At 48.1% G+C, this 17,485-nt stretch overlaps 1 protein-coding gene across 2 annotated transcripts; it reads left to right on the top strand.

Moving 5' to 3' along the window:
* Nucleotides 1-679: 679 nt before the first annotated feature.
* On the top strand, nt 680-17,446 carry C17H20orf96 (chromosome 17 C20orf96 homolog). 2 transcript variants are annotated; one of them, XM_075011672.1, is made up of 10 exons: nt 680-1,237; nt 1,619-1,760; nt 2,217-2,276; nt 2,677-2,835; nt 3,492-3,591; nt 9,909-10,066; nt 10,183-10,284; nt 11,382-11,468; nt 12,459-12,577; nt 16,386-17,446. In XM_075011672.1, the coding sequence occupies exons 1-10, from the start codon at nt 1,173-1,175 to the stop codon at nt 16,444-16,446; spliced, it is 1,053 nt and encodes a 350-aa protein (XP_074867773.1). In that variant the 5' UTR covers nt 680-1,172; the 3' UTR covers nt 16,447-17,446. The 2 variants fall into 2 exon arrangements, with proteins under 2 accessions (XP_074867773.1, XP_074867772.1); XM_075011671.1 differs by having other exon boundaries at nt 685-1,232; nt 2,146-2,276.
* The last annotated feature ends 39 nt before the right edge of the window (nt 17,447-17,485 follow it).

Below are 17,485 nucleotides of genomic sequence, written 5' to 3'. Positions count from 1 at the left end.
TTGACGCGCCTTGCCGCCGCGCGGCGCGTCCAGACGCGGCTCCTTTTCGAAAGGACTCCGCCTACTTCGAAGTCCCGGGACTTCGAAGTAGGCGGAGTCCTTTCGAAAAGGAGCCGCGTCTGGACGCGCCGCGCGGCGGCAAGGCGCGTCAATTTCGAAGCGCCGCTGCCGCCCGCATGCTAATGAAGCGCTGAATATGCATTTCAGCGCTTCATTAGTAAACTTCGAAATGGCCATTTGCATGGCCATTTCGAAGTTTGGGGCACGTGTAGACACAGCCTGCATGTCCCAAGGTACCAAGAACCAGTTGCAGTTGTATCGATATACCATGGTGCTCCAGGGATCCAGACGGGGCTCTACCGGCTGAGGTCGCCAGGGGGCGCTAGAGAGCCGCGGCACGCCGGGCACCGCTTGAGCCCAGAGCCCTGGGAGGAGCTAGAGAGTCAGGCCCCGCCCCCAGGCGGCTTCCGTACGCTGCCTCCGTCTCGTTCCCATGGAAACCCCTCGCGCCGCGCTGCTGCGGCTGCGGCTGCCGCGAGACGCAGAAGACCTGGGGAGGAGCCGGCCGGGAGGGGGCGAGGGCAGGTGCGGAGGGGGCGGGGCTGGGGAACCCCAGCGGGTCTCTGGCTCCTAGGGGGTATTGGGGTCCCCAGGAGAGTGTTGGGGTCCCCAGGGGATCTCTGGCTCCTGGGGGATATTGGGGTCCCCAGAGGAGTGTTGGGGTCCCCAGGGGGTCTCTGGCTCCTAGGGGGGTGTTGGGGTCCCCAGAGGAGTGTTGGGGTCCCCAGGAGATCTCTGGCTCCTAGGGGGGTGTTGGGGTCCCCGGGGGGGTCTCTGGCTCCACTGAGGTGCTGGTGGGACCCCAGGATGTTGTCTCACTCGCTTGTCTGCATAGCCCTATGGCACGTCACAGTCCACCCACCAGGGCCGCCACAGTGGTTCCTGCTAGGAGGGCTTGGACGCAGTGGAAGAGTTTCCCCAAAGCCAGTCCAATGTCACTGTTCTCGGCCGTGACTTGTGCTGGTCCTGGAGACCAGTGAGCTGCTGCCGTCAGTGCTGCTTTACCAGTGTCATCTAGTTACTTCCCCAGGGTCTGTGGTAATCATAAAGTCACCTGTGGGACAGCTGTCTGGCTAGTGTCTTCCGATTCTCTTTCAGAGCTGCCACCAGAGATGGCTGCAAAGGTCCTGCCCATCCTATCCCAAAACATAACAAATAGATGTGAAACAGTGGTAAGGTACCCAATGGAACTTGAACTGGGCTCCTTTTGGGGGCTGGAGCCAAGACACTTGGGTGAAGGGGGCTTTAGAAGTGCATGATAGAACCTGTAAGTGTCTCTCTCCATGCCACTGGCGGTGAAAGACGAGTTGGGGGCTGGGAAGTGGATCACTGCTGTTTGATCTAAGTGCATGTTCGACTAGTCCTATCGGACATGCTAGCAAACTGTCCCTGATAGAAGGCCTGAAGGGAGCCCTGCCCAAGTCTGTTCAGCCCTCTGGCACAGTGGTGTAGTTCCCGGACTTAAGGAATCAGAGAGGGAAGTTAGAATTGTAGTGAAGACTGACCGTAAATTTCCCATGACACCTACAATCCTGTTTGTGCCTCCTGCTGAGTTTAGGATTACAGCAAGTGGCAGAGGGCAGAAGCAAAAAAGACGAAACCAGCAGCACACAAACCAGCTTTGCCACCTATCACACCACCGAGAGGGGACAAGAGAAGCAAAGGGAGCTCTGCTGGCTACCAGAAAGACAGGCGGTCAGGTTGGCTGAGACTCTTTCTGTACCATATGGCATCTTACTGCCTATCAGTGCCCCTGCTTACAGTCCCAAAAGTGCTTCCTGATGGGGTGGGCTGGGTTGGGCAGAGGAGCTGGGAGTTTCCTCAAAGCCAGTAAAGCGTCACTGTTCTCTGCAGTGAATCCTGCTGAGAATGAAAGTACCAGGCCTGGAGACCAGTGAGCCGCTCACATTCAGAGCTCCTGTACCATTTCTTGTAGTTACTTCCTCAGGGTCTGCAGTAACTATAAACTCCCTGTGGCTGGCATTCCTAAATGTACCTCAGCCATACATGGCAAGTGTATTCAATTCCTGTCATGTATTATATGTAAACAGTATAATAAATGCAGAGCATCTTCTCTTTTCCCAGTTCAGTTCAGTCCCAGTTCATCCTTGTCTTCAAAGGCCGTATCTTCTCTGAATCCCAGATTTGCTCAACAGAAAACCTCAGCAAAGGAGACTGATCTAACTACAGTCTTGGAGAACATCAAAGTTATTAAAGTATGTGAAACAAATTATTGGTGCTGTGACTACAGGGAGGCTGGCACAGACCATATAGCTGTTCAGGGTTGTTCCAAGACAGGAAAAAACTAGTGGCCTGATTCTCTCATTTACACTCACACAAAGTGGATTCCAAATGCTGCTATTCTGATCTGGAGACATGCACCAATTTGATACTCCCACTCATGCAAATGATGCCACAAGGAGTGGCAAATCAGGCCAGTAAGGAGGGCGGGTGCAGGGATATGTTGGTGTGATGTAGCAAAAAGATTCAGGTTTTTTGGGTGGGTTTATGATGCCAAGATAACTCAAGGTCACTACTAATTATTAGTAAACAGGGTTGCCATTTGGATGGCAGGTGGTACACATTTGTAAATCTTTCATTCATAAATTCTTTCAGAAACTAACCAAGTCCAAGAGAGAGTCCCTAGTGGAGCTGCAGCATCACAGCGCCACCCTTCTAGAGACCAACAGGCGACTGGCTCAGAGCATTCAGCAGACAGATGCCAGCACTGCCAAGCATGCCAGAGACCTGCTGCAGCAGTACGAGATTTTTGGGGTGAGGCTTAGGTGTGACTAGTGATGTCAGATGGGCAGAGTCCCTGCACAATCCCATGTTCTTCTAATTGCACCCGAGCAGGTTCAAGCTCTTGTGTGGTAATTGCACAGCCCAAGTCGTGACTGGAATGTCACGCTTGGAAGATGGAGCAGTGCTGGCCCTGAAGCTCCTCAGCAGCTTTCTGTGTACACAGTTGATGTACCAATGGGCTCTGCCTCACAGAAGCCAAACGTGCTGCCTCTACCTTCATCCTGCTGCCTTCTCTTTAAGCATCCCTTGTAGGGCAGATATGGCCCTGGAGTGTGCAGAGCAGCCACCTTGCTAGTCCCAAAGGCAATGCCGCTGCAAGATGTTCTGAGGAAGCGACAGTGTAGCAAGTGACAACTGTCACTCTCTCCTAGTAGCTTGAACATGTCCCCATCATGCAGTGCATGACCTCAACTGGCTCATGAGGTGTGAACCTCAAAGTCATTCCCGAGAGCAGCTCTCCTGTGCTTGCAGCTGTGCTGCCATGGCACAGTGCGGTTCACTCCATCATGCTATTAGTGGGATCAATAAATACCATGGTGAGAGGTGCATTAGGAAGCCTGCAGCTAGACACTTCATAGATTGTCAGTAGCACTTAGCAGTCAGTGACCAGATTTCTCTCTTTGCAGACACTCCTCTCAACGCTTTGTGACTCCAGTCAGAACCAAGTTGGTGTAGCAAGAGCAGAACTCCAGGAAACAGAAAAAATGGTGGAAAAGAATCTGAGTAGTAAGACTGGGTAGTTGACATTAAGCTAATATGCAATACAGCACATACAACCCTATTGTCCTTTATGCTTCATCTCGTTATGTTATAAATGCCAGATCGCTGTTGCAAACATCAGATAGGGTTAATTTTGGTATCTGGGGACTGTCAGAGTTTCAGGATAACTGTGTTTGTATCCTCCCTCCGTAGTCCACTTGAGAAGTGCCCAGCCAGGTCTCAGGGCTTTATCAGTGACCTGTCTCTGGGCAGGGACCTTTGTCCCCTTCCCTTCTAACTGGGGTTTTAAGGCTGAACAGCTCCCTGCCTCCGTCTGTGGTATCCCCAGCAAGCCAGTCTGCCTGGCGGCCGGGGCCTGTGCCTTGCTTTCTCTCTGTGAGCTATAAACAGCCAGCTATTACCAGCACTTACCATCTACTACACAGCTCCTCATAAGGAAGCAGATTTATTCTTACAGTGAAACCAGTTATAGAATAAACATCATAAAAACAATCAATAGACTTGAACTCACATTAAACATGTCTGGAGTCACCCGTTAGACTTATGGTGTCTGTGTTAGCCAGAGTCTTTCCAAACCTTCTGCAAGGGCTGGTGCCCCCCTGGGAAAGAAGGTTTGTGCATTCTGGAAGAGCAGGAAGGCCTGAGTCTGTTTAAATAGTCTTTGCCCTTCTTTGTCCATTGGCCTCTGGAAAACCCAATTTGAACCAGTATGAACGGGCCTCTGTGGGTTGGTATTTCTCTGTAGGTTTTGACAACCTGAATGTCTCACCTTAATTATTACACTCATGTCCATTCTTCATTCCTGGCCATGGTAAAAGCAACCTTTTCCCTACTGAAGTTGCACACAGTTCCTGGCCCACAATGATATACAAACCAATCATACGCATACTACAATGTGGGATACTGCATGCAGCTGCAATTTCTGTCACAGGGACATGTTGTCTCAATCAACTCCAGTGAAAAATGTTTGAATCATAGAATCCTAGGACTGGAAGGGACCTTAGGAGGTCACCAAGTCCAGCCCCCTGCCTAAAATAGGATCAACCTCAACTATATTGTCCCAGCCAGGACTTTGTCAAGCCAGGACTTAAAAACCTCCAGGGATGGAGATTCCACCATCTCTCTTGGTAACTCATTCCAGTGGTTCACCATCCTCCTGGTGAAATACTATTTCCTAATATCCAACTTACACCTCTTCCTCTGTAACTTGAGACCATTGCTCCTTGTTCTGCCATCCATCACTATTGAAAACAGCATCTCTCCATCCTCTTTAGATCCCCCTTTTAGGAAGTTGCAGGCTGCTGTCAAATCATCCCTCACTCTTCTCTTCTGCAATTAAATAAGCCCAAGTCACTCAGCCTCTCCTCGTAGGTCATGTGCTGCAGCCCCCTAATCATTTTCATTGCCCTCCGCTGAACCCGCTCTAATGCATCCACACCCTTTCTATATGCGGAGCCCAGAACTGGACACAGTACTCCAGGTGTGGCCTCACCAGTGCTGAATAGAGGGGAACAATAACTTCTCTACATCTGCTGGAAATGCTTCTCTTAATGCACCCTGATATGCTATTAGGCTTCTTGGCTACCAGGGCCACTTTGACTCATGTCCAGGCTCTTATCCACTGTACTCCCCAGGTCCTTTTCTGCTGAACTGCTACTTAGCCAGTTGGTCCCCAGCCTGTGATAATGCTTGGGATTCTTCCGTCCCAGTTGCAGGACTCTGCACTTGTCCTTGTTCAACTGCATCAGGTTTCTTTTGACCCAGTCCTCTAATTTATCTAGGTCACTCTGGACCCTATCCCTACCCTCCAATATATCTGCCTCTCCCACTAGCTTAATGTCATCCGCAAATGAAGTTTAATAAAGAGAAGTGCAAAGTACTCCACTTAGGAAAGAACATTCAGCTTCATACATACAAAATGGGACATGATTGTCTAAGAAGGAATGCTGCGGAAAGGGATTTAGGGGTCATAGGGGCCACGAGCTAAATATGAGTCAACAGTGTGATGCTGTTGCAAAAAAACCAAACATGATTCTGGGATGCATTAACAGAAGTGTTGAGAGCAAGACACGAGAAGTCATTCGTCCGCTCTAGTCAGCTCTCATTAGGCCTCAGTTGGAATATTATGTCCAGTTCTGGGCACCACATTTCAAGAAAGATCTGGAGAAACTGGAGAAGGTCCAGAAAAAGAGCAACAAGAATGATAAAAAGTCCAGAGAACATGAGCTATGATACAAGACTGAACAAACTGGGCTTCTTTAGTTTAGAAAAGAGCCTTAGAGGGGGTATGATAGTGGTTTTCAAATACCTAAAAGAGGGTTTCAAGAAGGAGGAAGAAAAATTGTTCTCCTTGGCCTCTGAGGACAGGACAAGGAGCAATGGGTTTAAACTGCAGCCAGGGAGGTTTAGGTTGGACATTAGGAAAAAGTTCCTAATGGTCTGGATGGTTACTGGAATAAACTACCTAGGGAGGCTGTGGAATCTCCATCACTGGAGATATTTAAGAGGAGGTTAGGTAGACGTCTACTGGGGATGGTCTAGACAGTGCTTGGTCCTACTGTGAGAACAGGGGACTGGACTCGATAACCTCTCAAGGTCCATTCCAGTTCTAGTGTTTTATGATTCTATGAATACTACCCCTAGAACCAATGCTTGGGGCACCCCATTTGAAAATGATTGCCAACCAGACATTGAGCCATTCATCACTACCAGTTGGGCCCAGCCATCTAGACAGCTTTCTATCCATCTTACAGTACATGTATGTAGTCCATACTTCCTTAACTTGTGGGCAAGAATGTTGTGGGAGACTGTATCAAAAGCTTTTCTAAAGTCAAAGTATATCACATCTATTGACTTCCCCATGTCCACAGAGCCAGTTACCTCATCATAGAAGCTAATCAGATTGGTCAGGCTTGACTTGCTCTTAGTGAATCCTTGTTGACTATTCTTGATCATTTTCTCCTCTTCCAACTGCTTCAAAATAGATTCCTTGAGGATTCCCTCCATGATTTTCCGGAGACTGAGGTAAGGCTGACCAGTCTATAGTTCCCTGGATTATCCTCCTTTCCTTTTTTAAAAATGGGCAGTACATTTGCCTTTTTCCAATCACCTAGGACCGCTCCCGATCTCCATGAGTTTTCAAAGATAATAGCCAAAGGCTCTGCAATGACATCTGACAATTCCCTCAGTACCCTTGGATGCATTAAATCCAGACCCCTGGATCTGTGTTCCTCTAGCTTTTCTAAATAGTTCTTAACCTATTCTTTCCCCACTGAGGACTGCCCATCTTCTTCCCATACTGTATTGCTTAGTGCTGTAGTCTGGGAGCTGACCTTGTCCATGAAGACTAAGGCAAACAAAGCATTGAGCACTTCAGTTTTTCCTACATCATCTGTCACCAGGTTACCTCCCTCATCCAGTAACGGCCCCACACCCTCCCTGATAACCCTCTTATTGCTAACATGCCTGTAGAAACCCTTCTTGTTGCTCTTCACATTCCTTGCCAGCTGCAAATTCCAGTTGTGCTTTTGCTTTCCTGATTACTGCCTGGCATTCTCCAGCCATATATTTATACTTCTCCTTAGTCATCTGTCCAAGTTTCCACTTCTTATACACATCCTCTTTGAGTTTAAGCTCACCAAGGATTTCCCTGGTAAGCCAAGCTGGTTGCCTACCATATTTGCCTTCAATAAGACTTCTTTAAAATACTGCCAGTTCTCCTGAACTCCTTTCACATTCATATTAGCTTCCCAGGGGACCCTGCCCATCAGTTCTTTCAGGGGGTCAAAGTCTGCTCTTCTGAAATTCAGGGTCTGTATTCTACCATTCTGCTTTCTTCCTGTTGTCAGAATCCTGAAATCTACCATCTCACAATTGCTGCAGCCCAGATTTCTGCCCACTTCTGTTTCTCCTACTAGTTCTTCCCTGTTTGTGAGCAACAGGTCAAGCTGTGCATGGCCCCTGGTCGTTTCCTTCAGCACTTGTACCAGGAAGTTATCCACAACATTCTCCAAAAACGTCCGGAATTGTCTGTGCTGCTGCTGTGTGGTCTGCCAACAAATGTCTGGGTGATTAAAGTCTCCCATGAGAACCAGGGCCTGTGATTTGGAAGCTTCTCTTAGTTGTCTGAAGAAATCCTTGACTACCTCATCTACCTGATCTGATGGTCTATAGCAGACACCAACCACATCACTTCTGTTGCTTCCACCTCTAAACTTAACCCAAAGACTCTCGACTGGCTTTTCTCCCTCCATATACTGGAGCTCTGAGCAGTCATACTGCTCTCTCACATACATTGCAACTCTTCCTCTTTTTCTCCCCTCCCTGTCCTTCCTGAGCATTTTACACCCTTCCACGACAGTGCTCCTGTTATGTGAGTCATCCCACCAAGTCTCCGTTATTCCAATCACTTCATACTTCTTTGAGTGTGCCAGGGCCTCTAATTCTTCCTGTTTGTTTTCCAAGCTTCTTGCATTTGCACAAACACCTTAGATAATTACCTGATTGGCCCACTTTCTCCTTTTGAATCAGGGGTCTTTCTTTATTGTTCCTTCCTCCTTCCCCACTTACCTCAGGGCTTATGTCACCATCCCCCGATGAACCTAGGTTGAAGCCCTCTTCACTAGGTTGGCAAGCCTGCCCACAAACATGTTTTCTCCTCTTTTCGGTAGGTGGATCCTATCTCTTCCTAGCAGTCCTTGTTCCTGAAACAGAATCCCATGGTCAAAGAAACCGCAGCCCTCTCTCCGACACCACCTGCGCAACCACGGCTTTACTTCCATGATTTGACAATCTCTACCTGGACCCCTTCCTTCAACAGGGAGGATGATCAAGAGCATCACTTGCAGCCCATATTCCTTGATCTTCCTTCCCAGTTACATAATCCCCAATGATCTGCTCAAAGTTGTTCTTTGCTGTGTCATTAGTTCCTCCATGGACAGAATGGGTAGTAATCCGCAGGTTTGATCATTTTTGGAAGTCTCTGTGTCACCTCCTGGATTCTAGCTCCTGGTAAGCAGCAAACTTCCTGAGATTCCAGGTCTGGGCAGCAGATGGATGACTCTGTCCCTCTTAGGAGGGAGTCCTTCACCACCACCACCCGTCTTCTCTTAGGGTTGGTGGTCGTAGAACTCGCATCCCTAGACCTATGCATCACTGCCTTCCAGTGAGTGGCATCTTCTTCTGATCCCTTCCCTGAGAGGTCTCTGCCGCAGTATTCTACACCATATCACCCGTGCAGAGAGCCTGAAAGTGGTTGCTTACCACCACCAGAACTGGAGATACCTGAAGTGGCTTTCTTCTCCTGGAGGTTACATGCTTCCAGTTATCTTCCTTGGTTTGTACTCTCCTCACTGGTTGCTCAGCCTGCTGTGCCTGCAGTACTAAATGCTGCCTTCTGTCGAGGAAGGGTTGATATTTGCGCCTCAAGTCCTCTAACCTTTTCTTCCAAGATAGCAACCAGCTTGCACTTGGCAGAAACGAAATCCCCTCTATCTTCTGGGAGGAAGACAAACATGGCACATGCGATCAAAACAAAAAGCAGTCAAGTAGCACTTTAAAGACTAGCAAAATAGTTTATTAGGTGAGCTTTCGTGGGACAGACCTACTTCTTCAGACCATAGCCAGACCATGGTCTGAAGAAGTGGGTCTGTCCCACGAAAGCTCACCTAATAAACTATTTTGCTAGTCTTTAAAGTGCTACTTGACTGCTTTTTGTTTTGATAGTGTATAGACTAGCATGGCTCCCTCTCTGTTACTATAGCACATGCGATGCAGGTCACAACAGCTGACTTGTCAGTAGACTGGTCACATTTTTCCCTTTCTGCAGAGAATTCCTACTGTTCCTGCTATTAGTGCCGCCTTGAAGGGCAGAATGGCAGAAGAGAAATAAAACTATAAAAAAGAGAGACCAAATAATAGTATGGGGCTCCACCTCAAAAAGTGAAATCCTAGGCAGACTCCCCTGTTAGCAGCTGCGTTTGCAGCTCCCCGCTGGGCACACTCCCGCTGGTCACTAGCCTCTGGCTTGTGAAACCTTCTCTCCTTTGGTGCGTCCTACCCACTATTATACTATACCTTTGCATGTTTGAAAACATCCGGTACTGGCCCCTGTCAGAGACAAGATAGTGGACTAGATTCAGCAACTGGTCTGATTCAGTCTGGTAGTTCTAACCCATGGCCATTAGACTAATTATTTAACTATCATAACAAGAAGGCCCTATTTCAGACCAAACATTTCCTTAGCTCCACTGAACAGGAGACTCGGGAGAGAGAGTGTTTGGCAGCCTCTCTGGCTTAACTTTCTACTTTGATCTTGTAATCAGAACTGACACATGAGGTTGATCACATGAACACCAAGGTGCAAGAGCTCCAGGAAGAGCTTAATGTTTTGCGAACATACATGGACAAGGAGTACCCAGTGAAAGCCATCCAGATAGGTTCTCTGCTTCGCAGCCTCCGAAACCTGAGAGAAGAACAGCAGGTAAAGAGACCTGTCCTGATCTATGTGATTCCTGCATGGCAAGAGAAGGGATGGGGATCAAGGCAGTTGAGTGTTCATCCTGTTGTTTCCCTGCCATGCATCCCTGTGATTCTCAGGATGAAATGGATGATCTAGAAGATCTGGCAAAAACAGCAATGCAGCAACTGAGAAAGAAGGTGCAAGACGAGAAGGAGCAGATACTGCAGGCTGTTGCCGAGGTTAGTTGATTGTGTCTGTCTGCACATGCTTGAAGGTCAGTGAGAAAGAGAGCAGAGCACCTTATCAAACTCAACTGCTACTGGCTAGGGGATTCCAGATTTAGCCCATCAGTCACCACTGTGGTACAGAGGACGTGCAAAGTTATAACAAAGCTCTCTTGCCTCCAGCGTAGTTGGCACCTGGTACTTCAGAGTAACAGGAAGCCTTAGGTGCAGAACTGGATTTTGCATTGGTGGTACAATTGTGGCCTTGTATGAATATTTGCGCACAAAATTAGAGTGAATTAATTACATTGAACTGATACTATTATTTAGATAGGTGTTTAGAGAGTTACTCATTTGCACAGTTACTGGGATTGTACACACATTTGCAGTAATTGCATAAGAAAATTAAGCATACGATTATGCACAATACTGAAAATATGAGACCTTATTGTCCCTTTGGAAGATACAGAATATTTCTGTGGTATAACTGCTGACTTAAGTCTTCTGTGCAAACATTAAGGAACCCTCCCCACAGCCTGGTAAGGTAAGGAGGAGGAACATTATTATTCCCATTTCACAGATGAATCTGTAAACAAGAGTGATGTGATATGCCCAAGGCCGTGCAGGAAGTCTGCGTGGGCAGCTGGAATTAGAACACCAGTATTACTGTCCCCAGGTCCTGTGTTCAGCACAATGAGCTCTCGTTGGGTATTGAGATGATAGCCCCAGAATTTGTGCCACCTTACATTTCCTTAAATGGGGAGTTCACCTTTTTTTTAGACGTGGCAAATACTGGATCATCTCTACAGTCTGCAAGTGGCAGGTTTATAGCTGTCATTGTTGGTAGCATTGTAGAAATAAATTATAGCCAGTCAGCTCTAAAGTGCAGGTTTTTGAAAACCAGACCCCTTAGAGGCACCATTCTTTCCTCCTATGGAAGCTGTGAACACGTTCTGCTGAGCCTGTTAGAGCAAAGAAAACCATGGACACTCACATCTGTAAGTGCTGCAGCTCTCCCCAACTATATTTTGCTTCTCTTCTGGTCTAGACGCATATTGGGATTTCCTGCGTGGACTTTTACTTTGGCTGGTTTATTTTCTCCATCTGTGCAGGACAAGGTGTTTCGTGGTCTGGCTGGGCTGAAGCAGATGACTCTCAACAATCAGATTCTCAAGAAGGAAGTCCAAATGCAGAAGAAGGTGAGCAGGTTGAGGAGGCAATAGCATGGTGCAGCAGGTGTGTGGGCCTAATGTGTATTAATTCCTTTGTTGCTGGTCCTCTAATGCAATGGCTGTGCCATGCAGTTTCCAGTGGAATCGGGACTATTAGGGCATACCTATGATGCTGAAAAGTGCAGCCCATATGCCTGGCACACTGCACAGTGTTCTGTGGGGAATGCTTCAGCTCTGCTTTTTGAGGATGGACCCACTGCCCTGGCAAATCTTCTCTAGCTGCTCTGATGTTTATAGTTCTCTGCTACAGTGGTTCCCAACCTGTTCAGTAACACGACACACTTCAATGACACAAACGGTTTCAGGGCACACCCACTTTTTCTGGCTGAATCGATTGCTCGTAAATGTCATATTGACTTCCATTTACTATGGTTACAGTCTTACTAGAGGGGCTTGCAATTTTTGCTTCCCTGCCTTGCAGAGTGGGGGCAGGGATTGACCACCCAGCACCAGGTGGGGGTTCAAGCAGCCAGGCTGCCTGAGGCCCAGCTAGCACAGGGTAATCAATGTCCCTCTCACATCTTTGCAAAACCTCTGTGAGGGAAAATAGGCCAACCCCACACCAACTTGGAATCAGGCAGCCTTGCTGCTTGAGCCCCCAGCTGGCACAGGGTTGGTCAATTTCCCCTCACAGAGCTTTGCAAAGCAGCTGCAGGAGGGAAATTGACCACCCCGAGCTAGCTGGGACTCAGGCAGTCTTGCTGCTTGCACCTCCAACTGGCGCAGGTTCATCTAAGTATGCCCTGAAATTTCATCACCCCCCCGCAACACCCCCACTTGGCTCTGCAAAGAGCTGGCGGGAGGGGAAATAGATGAAATCTTCACAGCACACTTAGACAGTTCTCATGGCACACAGTGTGCTGTGGCACATCAGTTGAAAACCACTGCTCTAGTACCTTTGTGTGCCCTATGTCTATGTGTGCTTAAAGAAAAGTCTGACTGCTGAAATTCTTCCAGATCATTCGTGAGCTGTTGGAAGAAATCACAGAGCTGCGAAAGAGCATTGTGAACCTTCGCGGAAGCGTGAGGGACCCAAGAGAGGTGATCTTCGCTGACGTCCTGCTCCGCAGGCCCAAGTAGGTCTTTGGACCCGTTTCCTAAGCAGTAGGGTTCTTTGAACAAGGTGCCATAGGCCCTTCTGACACCAGCTTCAGTGTGACTGTTCATAGGTTACCCTCTGCTTGGTGCGCTGGGGAGTTAATAGCCACTCGGAATGTCTTTGCAGCCTGTGTTAAGAAATTCAACCCAAACATTTGCACAGTCATCAAAGGCAAATTGCACGTCTCACCAGATTATACTCTGCACCTCACCATAGAGTTACAGGCTACGTCTACACTTAGTAAAAACTTCGAAGTGGCCATGCTAATGGCCAGATCGAAGAATACTAATGAGGTGCTGAAATGCATATGGAGCACCTCATTAGCATGTCAGCGGCCGCCTATAGGAGCTCATAGGAATAAGAGGATTTCGATGTTGGTGGGGTCCTTTCGAAAAGGACCCTGGTGTAGATGAGCCATACGGCAGTGAAATGCGGCAATTTCTAAGTGCCGCGGCTGCTGGCATGCTAATAAGGCGCTGAATATGCATTTCAGTGCCTCATTAGTATTCTTCAATCTGGCCATGGGCCATTTCAAAGTTTTCACTAAGTGTAGACATAGCGATAATGTCAGATCCAGTTGGAGAAGGGAAGTGCACAGCCTAATGGCCAAACACAGGGCAGGAACTGGAAAGGGCTAGACCCAGGGTTGTGAGTTCAATTCTTAAGGAGGCTATTTAGGGATTGGAGCAAGTAGATGCCAGCGATGGTGCTTGGTCCTGTCAAGAGGGCAGGGGACTGGACTAGATGACCTCCTGAGGTCCCTTCCAGTTCTAGGAGACATGTATCTCCAATTATAAAATCATTATAAGCCCTGGCTCTGGCACTGATGCGTTGTCAGCCTTGGGTAAGTCACTTTCCTTTGCTATTCCTCAGTTTCCCCATTAGGGTATTGTGAGGCTTACTAAAGCTTTACAAGCTTTCTGTGATGCAGTTAGGAAGTGCTCTGTTCTCATTTTGCAGTGGGGAAAATTAAGGCTCTGAGTCTCTCTGTAAGCAGTATATTCATAGTTGTCCCATCCCAGGAGACTAATTATCTGAAGTCACTTTTTGAACAGCCCTAGTAAATGCCCCTGTGTTCCTGCTGTGTTAAAGAGGTTTCAAAGGCAGGTGAGAGCTTCAAAAAGTCAAACCTGGTGTCTCCTCTTTGCTCCCATCCCAGACCCAATTCACGGCTAGCTGACTGCTTTCTGTGTATCAGTGGGTGAGAACATGTTCATTCACAGAAATCCTGGCTTCTAACTGCCTGCGACAATCGAAGAGCTTTGTTTGAGCTTATGGGCTTATAACAGAAAACTCAGAGAAATGCACCAGCCCACTCTGAAACTGCTCCCACTCAGACCTACCAGGGTGCAGTTGATCCAAAGAGCAGTTGTGATAACACATCATACTGTGGTTGACTGCACACCAAATGCACAGTGATTCACATAGCTAAAGGAAATGCAATGCATTTTAAAATAGAAGCTTGATTAACAAGTGACATTACATCTGGCCATCAGTCATGACTTTAATTAGGATGTAAGACAGGGCCACATCTGGCCCAAAAGGATTCAGATCTTGAATGTCAGACAGTGTAAACTTGTAGGCATGTGTGCAAAATGTGCATATAATTATGTTCAGTTTGCCTGTGCATTTATAGCAACTGTGTGTGCAATGTGAGTATATGTACAGTCTGTCAATTACTCTGATTTTTCACCTCTAACTTCCCCATTTTTGCACATAAGGTAATTTTACAGACAAATTAGGCCTGTAGTTTATCCAGATTTTGCATATGCAGATTATTGACGTGAACCATAGGAATCACAGAGCTCCTCCATGATTGCTGTAAGCCCAGGCCATGAGTCTGTGACAGAGCCAGTATTAGGGACAGATCTCCAAATCCACGTTTCAACCACAAGACCATTGCTTGGTCTGGTCTAACTGCAGAGGCCTGGAGGCCAGATGGAGCAGAAGCAAAGCCTGCAATATGTCAGGAAACTGGGGAGAGCTGAATGGCCTTGTGATCTGTTAGACTAACTTAATTTTTTCAGATAACAGAAGAATTGAAATGAGCATTAATTAGTGCTGACCGATGGTAGACTGTGTGTGACTGGGAAAAGATTTAAAAATAGAAGAAAGGCCAAGTGGGAAAGTTTCTGTAGCATCATAACTCAGGCATTTGGTGATTACAGAGCCTTGACAGGCTGGCGCCTTTACCAAAACCATCACCACCATGACTGTCTCCTCCACAGAGATCGTTCAGACAGTTCCCACTGACCTCCCTTACGCTTTTCACATGACTTCACAATGAGCTCCTTTCCTTAGATTGTCCCAGTGGTTTCCAGACACCGAAGGAATAAAGTTAAGTTCAGCCCAGAAAGACCTGGGAGAGCTGAGGAATGAATGTGGTGGAGGCTCAGTCGCTCCTCTCCCACGCCACCCCCATCCCCATCCCCATCCCCATCCTCACTTGCAGCAGAGGAGCAGAAACTGATCCCTTTCCACCCTCATTTTTGTATCGCGGTTAGTTTGCTATGGGACCAAAGCAGCGAACCCCATTCATTCTTTCCTCTCCGCCTCCATTCCCTGCCTCTGCTTTGCCAAGATGCTACAGGTCCACTGTTTGTGCAGAATGGGCGTTGCAGCTTAGTCAGCAAGGAAGGGGTGATGTGGCTGGGAGTCAGAAGACTAGGGAGCTATTCCAGGCTCTGGCACGGACTCATTGTAGGATATTTGTCAAGTCATGTGGGGCCTGATTTCTGAGCGTGGGAAGGCTATGGGCACTCTGGGTATTCATTATCAGGCTTATTGCAGCAAAAGCTTTTGTGGGCAAAGATCCTCGTTGTCAGATGCATCTGATGAAGCGGGTCTTTGCCCACGAAAGCTTATGCTGCAATAAATCTGTTAGTCTATAAGGTGCCACAGGACTTCTCATAGTTTTTGCGGATACAGACTAACATGGCCACCCCTCTGATACTTGTGGGTATTCAGGCCTTCTGGATATCCGGCAATTTAAGCCTTTGTGCCTCAGTTTCCCCATGCTTTAAAAACATACCTCCTCTGAGTGCCATGGGAGTGACTCACTGAGCTTTGCCCAGCTGTTTCACAAGCCTGGATTGAAGGTGTTGGGAAAGCAGGAGTAGCAAAGGAAGTGATATGCAGGCCCATGGTCAAATTTCACCTTGCTGTGTCTCTCCCACTGACTGCTGCTGTGGCACTTTCTTCCTCTGGGTTTGTCTGTTGGGGTTGAAGGAGACCCACAGCTAAATACATTGTTTTGTTTTCCTAAACCCGCTGCCTGACAGTTGGCAAAGGGCTCAGCTCTCCCGTACATGCTGCCTAGGAAACAGCTGTGCCATGGGGCTCAGGCTTTGATTTACAATGTGTGAGTTTGCTGTCGGAAGAGTGGGGATGGCCAGTCTGATTTACTGCCAGAGGGGCTCTTCAGGGTGAGTCAGAGCTGACAAATAAAACCGCTTGGGCAACACCTCTGCGGGGTGTGCAGCCTGCCTGGGCTCTGGCTTTAAAGGATTGCTGTTCTAGGAGCAAGCCTGGCCCTCTGGTACTACCCCTCTTCCCACCGTCTACTAATGAAGGATTTATTGGGCAAGGGATGGCCAGGCCTCTGAGCTATCATTCTGGCTGTACAGCAAGTCTGAGAGGTTACATGCATTTCTGGCCTTGCTTGTACCAAGCTTTCTCTTCCCTACCACCTTGCGCCAATGATTCATTGATCTGAATTGAGTCAGAGTTGTTTCCTTGGCTATGGCTTGACTTTCTCCTCATTGGTCTCTCCTTTCTCTGCTCAGATGCCTGCCAGACACAGAGATTGTTCTCAATATCCCCTTAGAGGAGGAGTTTTTCATTTAGTCCCAGAAGCTTTGGACCTGAAGTGGGAAGATGGGTGGGCGGGCAGGCCTTGCCTAAGGAATCATGCCATCAACGAAGACAGCTGGCCAAGAACAGAATGGGGAGCTGTTCAACCAATCACCCCCTCTTTACGGACAAGTCCTCCAAACCCATCCCCGTTCTCCGGGAGTTCTGCTCTGCGCTGCGTCTGTTTTGTCAGGACTAACTAGCTCCATCACAGAGCAGTCAGTGGGAATCACTGCAGCCTTCCCACCAGTTTTCGGGAGGTGGAAGAGTTCTGGTTGAAGCCAGACAGCTGCCATCTCACTAGAAGGAATATGGTGCAGAGTTCTATCAAGCAGCCAGGCCTTATCCAAGAGAGGGGGCCATTGAGAAGGTGTCACTATTGTCAGCGTCGCCACCCCCATCTCCCAGTCTTGCAGCACAACCAGGTGTCATTGGTGTCCACCAGCTACCTATAAACCAGCAGACACTTACGCTCTGCTTGAGTCATACGTGGTGTAATTCTACTGAAGCCCAGGGGAGCACCATCAGAAATGAATTGGGCCTTTTATCTGCCCCAGAGAAACTGCTTTGTAACAGGTATTTGTCTCGGTATCTTGATTTCTGTTGAGCGGCAGCCCAGACCCAGGATGGGGTCGTCAGTAATGGATCAGAGAGGAGCTGTCGCTAAGTGCCCCCCAGCAGTCTCGTGTCAGAACGATTACCTCCCCGTCAGCCATCGCAGATCTGTGTGCAGGGACAGAATGGTGGCAGGTGATGGGATCTCCCGCTCACAGAGTTCTGTACAAAGGCCTGCAGTCCTAGCAGCGGGTGTCGCTTGCCCTCTGACAATATTTCATCACTTCCCAGCGGCGTCTTGCGCCTGGTGAGTGGTTCTGGCTGTGTGCAGCTGGGGAGGTCTACCACTTGATGGAGAACGGTGTAACACGTTTAACCTGCAGCTTGCAATCTACATTTTGAAATAAAACTTAGGTGGGTCCTGAATCTGTAACTGAAGTTCCATCCTGTCAGAATAAATCTCCAGGCGCCTTTTATT

The sequence above is a fragment of the Carettochelys insculpta genome, chromosome 17, assembly GCF_033958435.1.
Source record: "Carettochelys insculpta isolate YL-2023 chromosome 17, ASM3395843v1, whole genome shotgun sequence".
Lineage (NCBI taxonomy): Eukaryota > Metazoa > Chordata > Testudines > Carettochelyidae > Carettochelys > Carettochelys insculpta.
This window is presented reverse-complemented; position numbering and strand designations above follow the sequence as displayed.

What these genes read in the sequence shown, in the direction of transcription:
- C17H20orf96 (XM_075011671.1), top strand. Translation starts at nt 1,173, where the DNA reads ATGGCTGCAAAGGTCCTGCCCATCCTATCCCAAAACATAACAAATAGA. An exon ending in CAAATAGATGTGAAACAGTG is followed by an intron (nt 1,233 to 1,618) that starts GTAAGGTACCCA and finishes TGCTGAGTTTAG; the next exon opens with GATTACAGCAAGTGGCAGAG. An exon ending in AAGTCCAAATGCAGAAGAAG is followed by an intron (nt 11,469 to 12,458) that starts GTGAGCAGGTTG and finishes AAATTCTTCCAG; the next exon opens with ATCATTCGTGAGCTGTTGGA.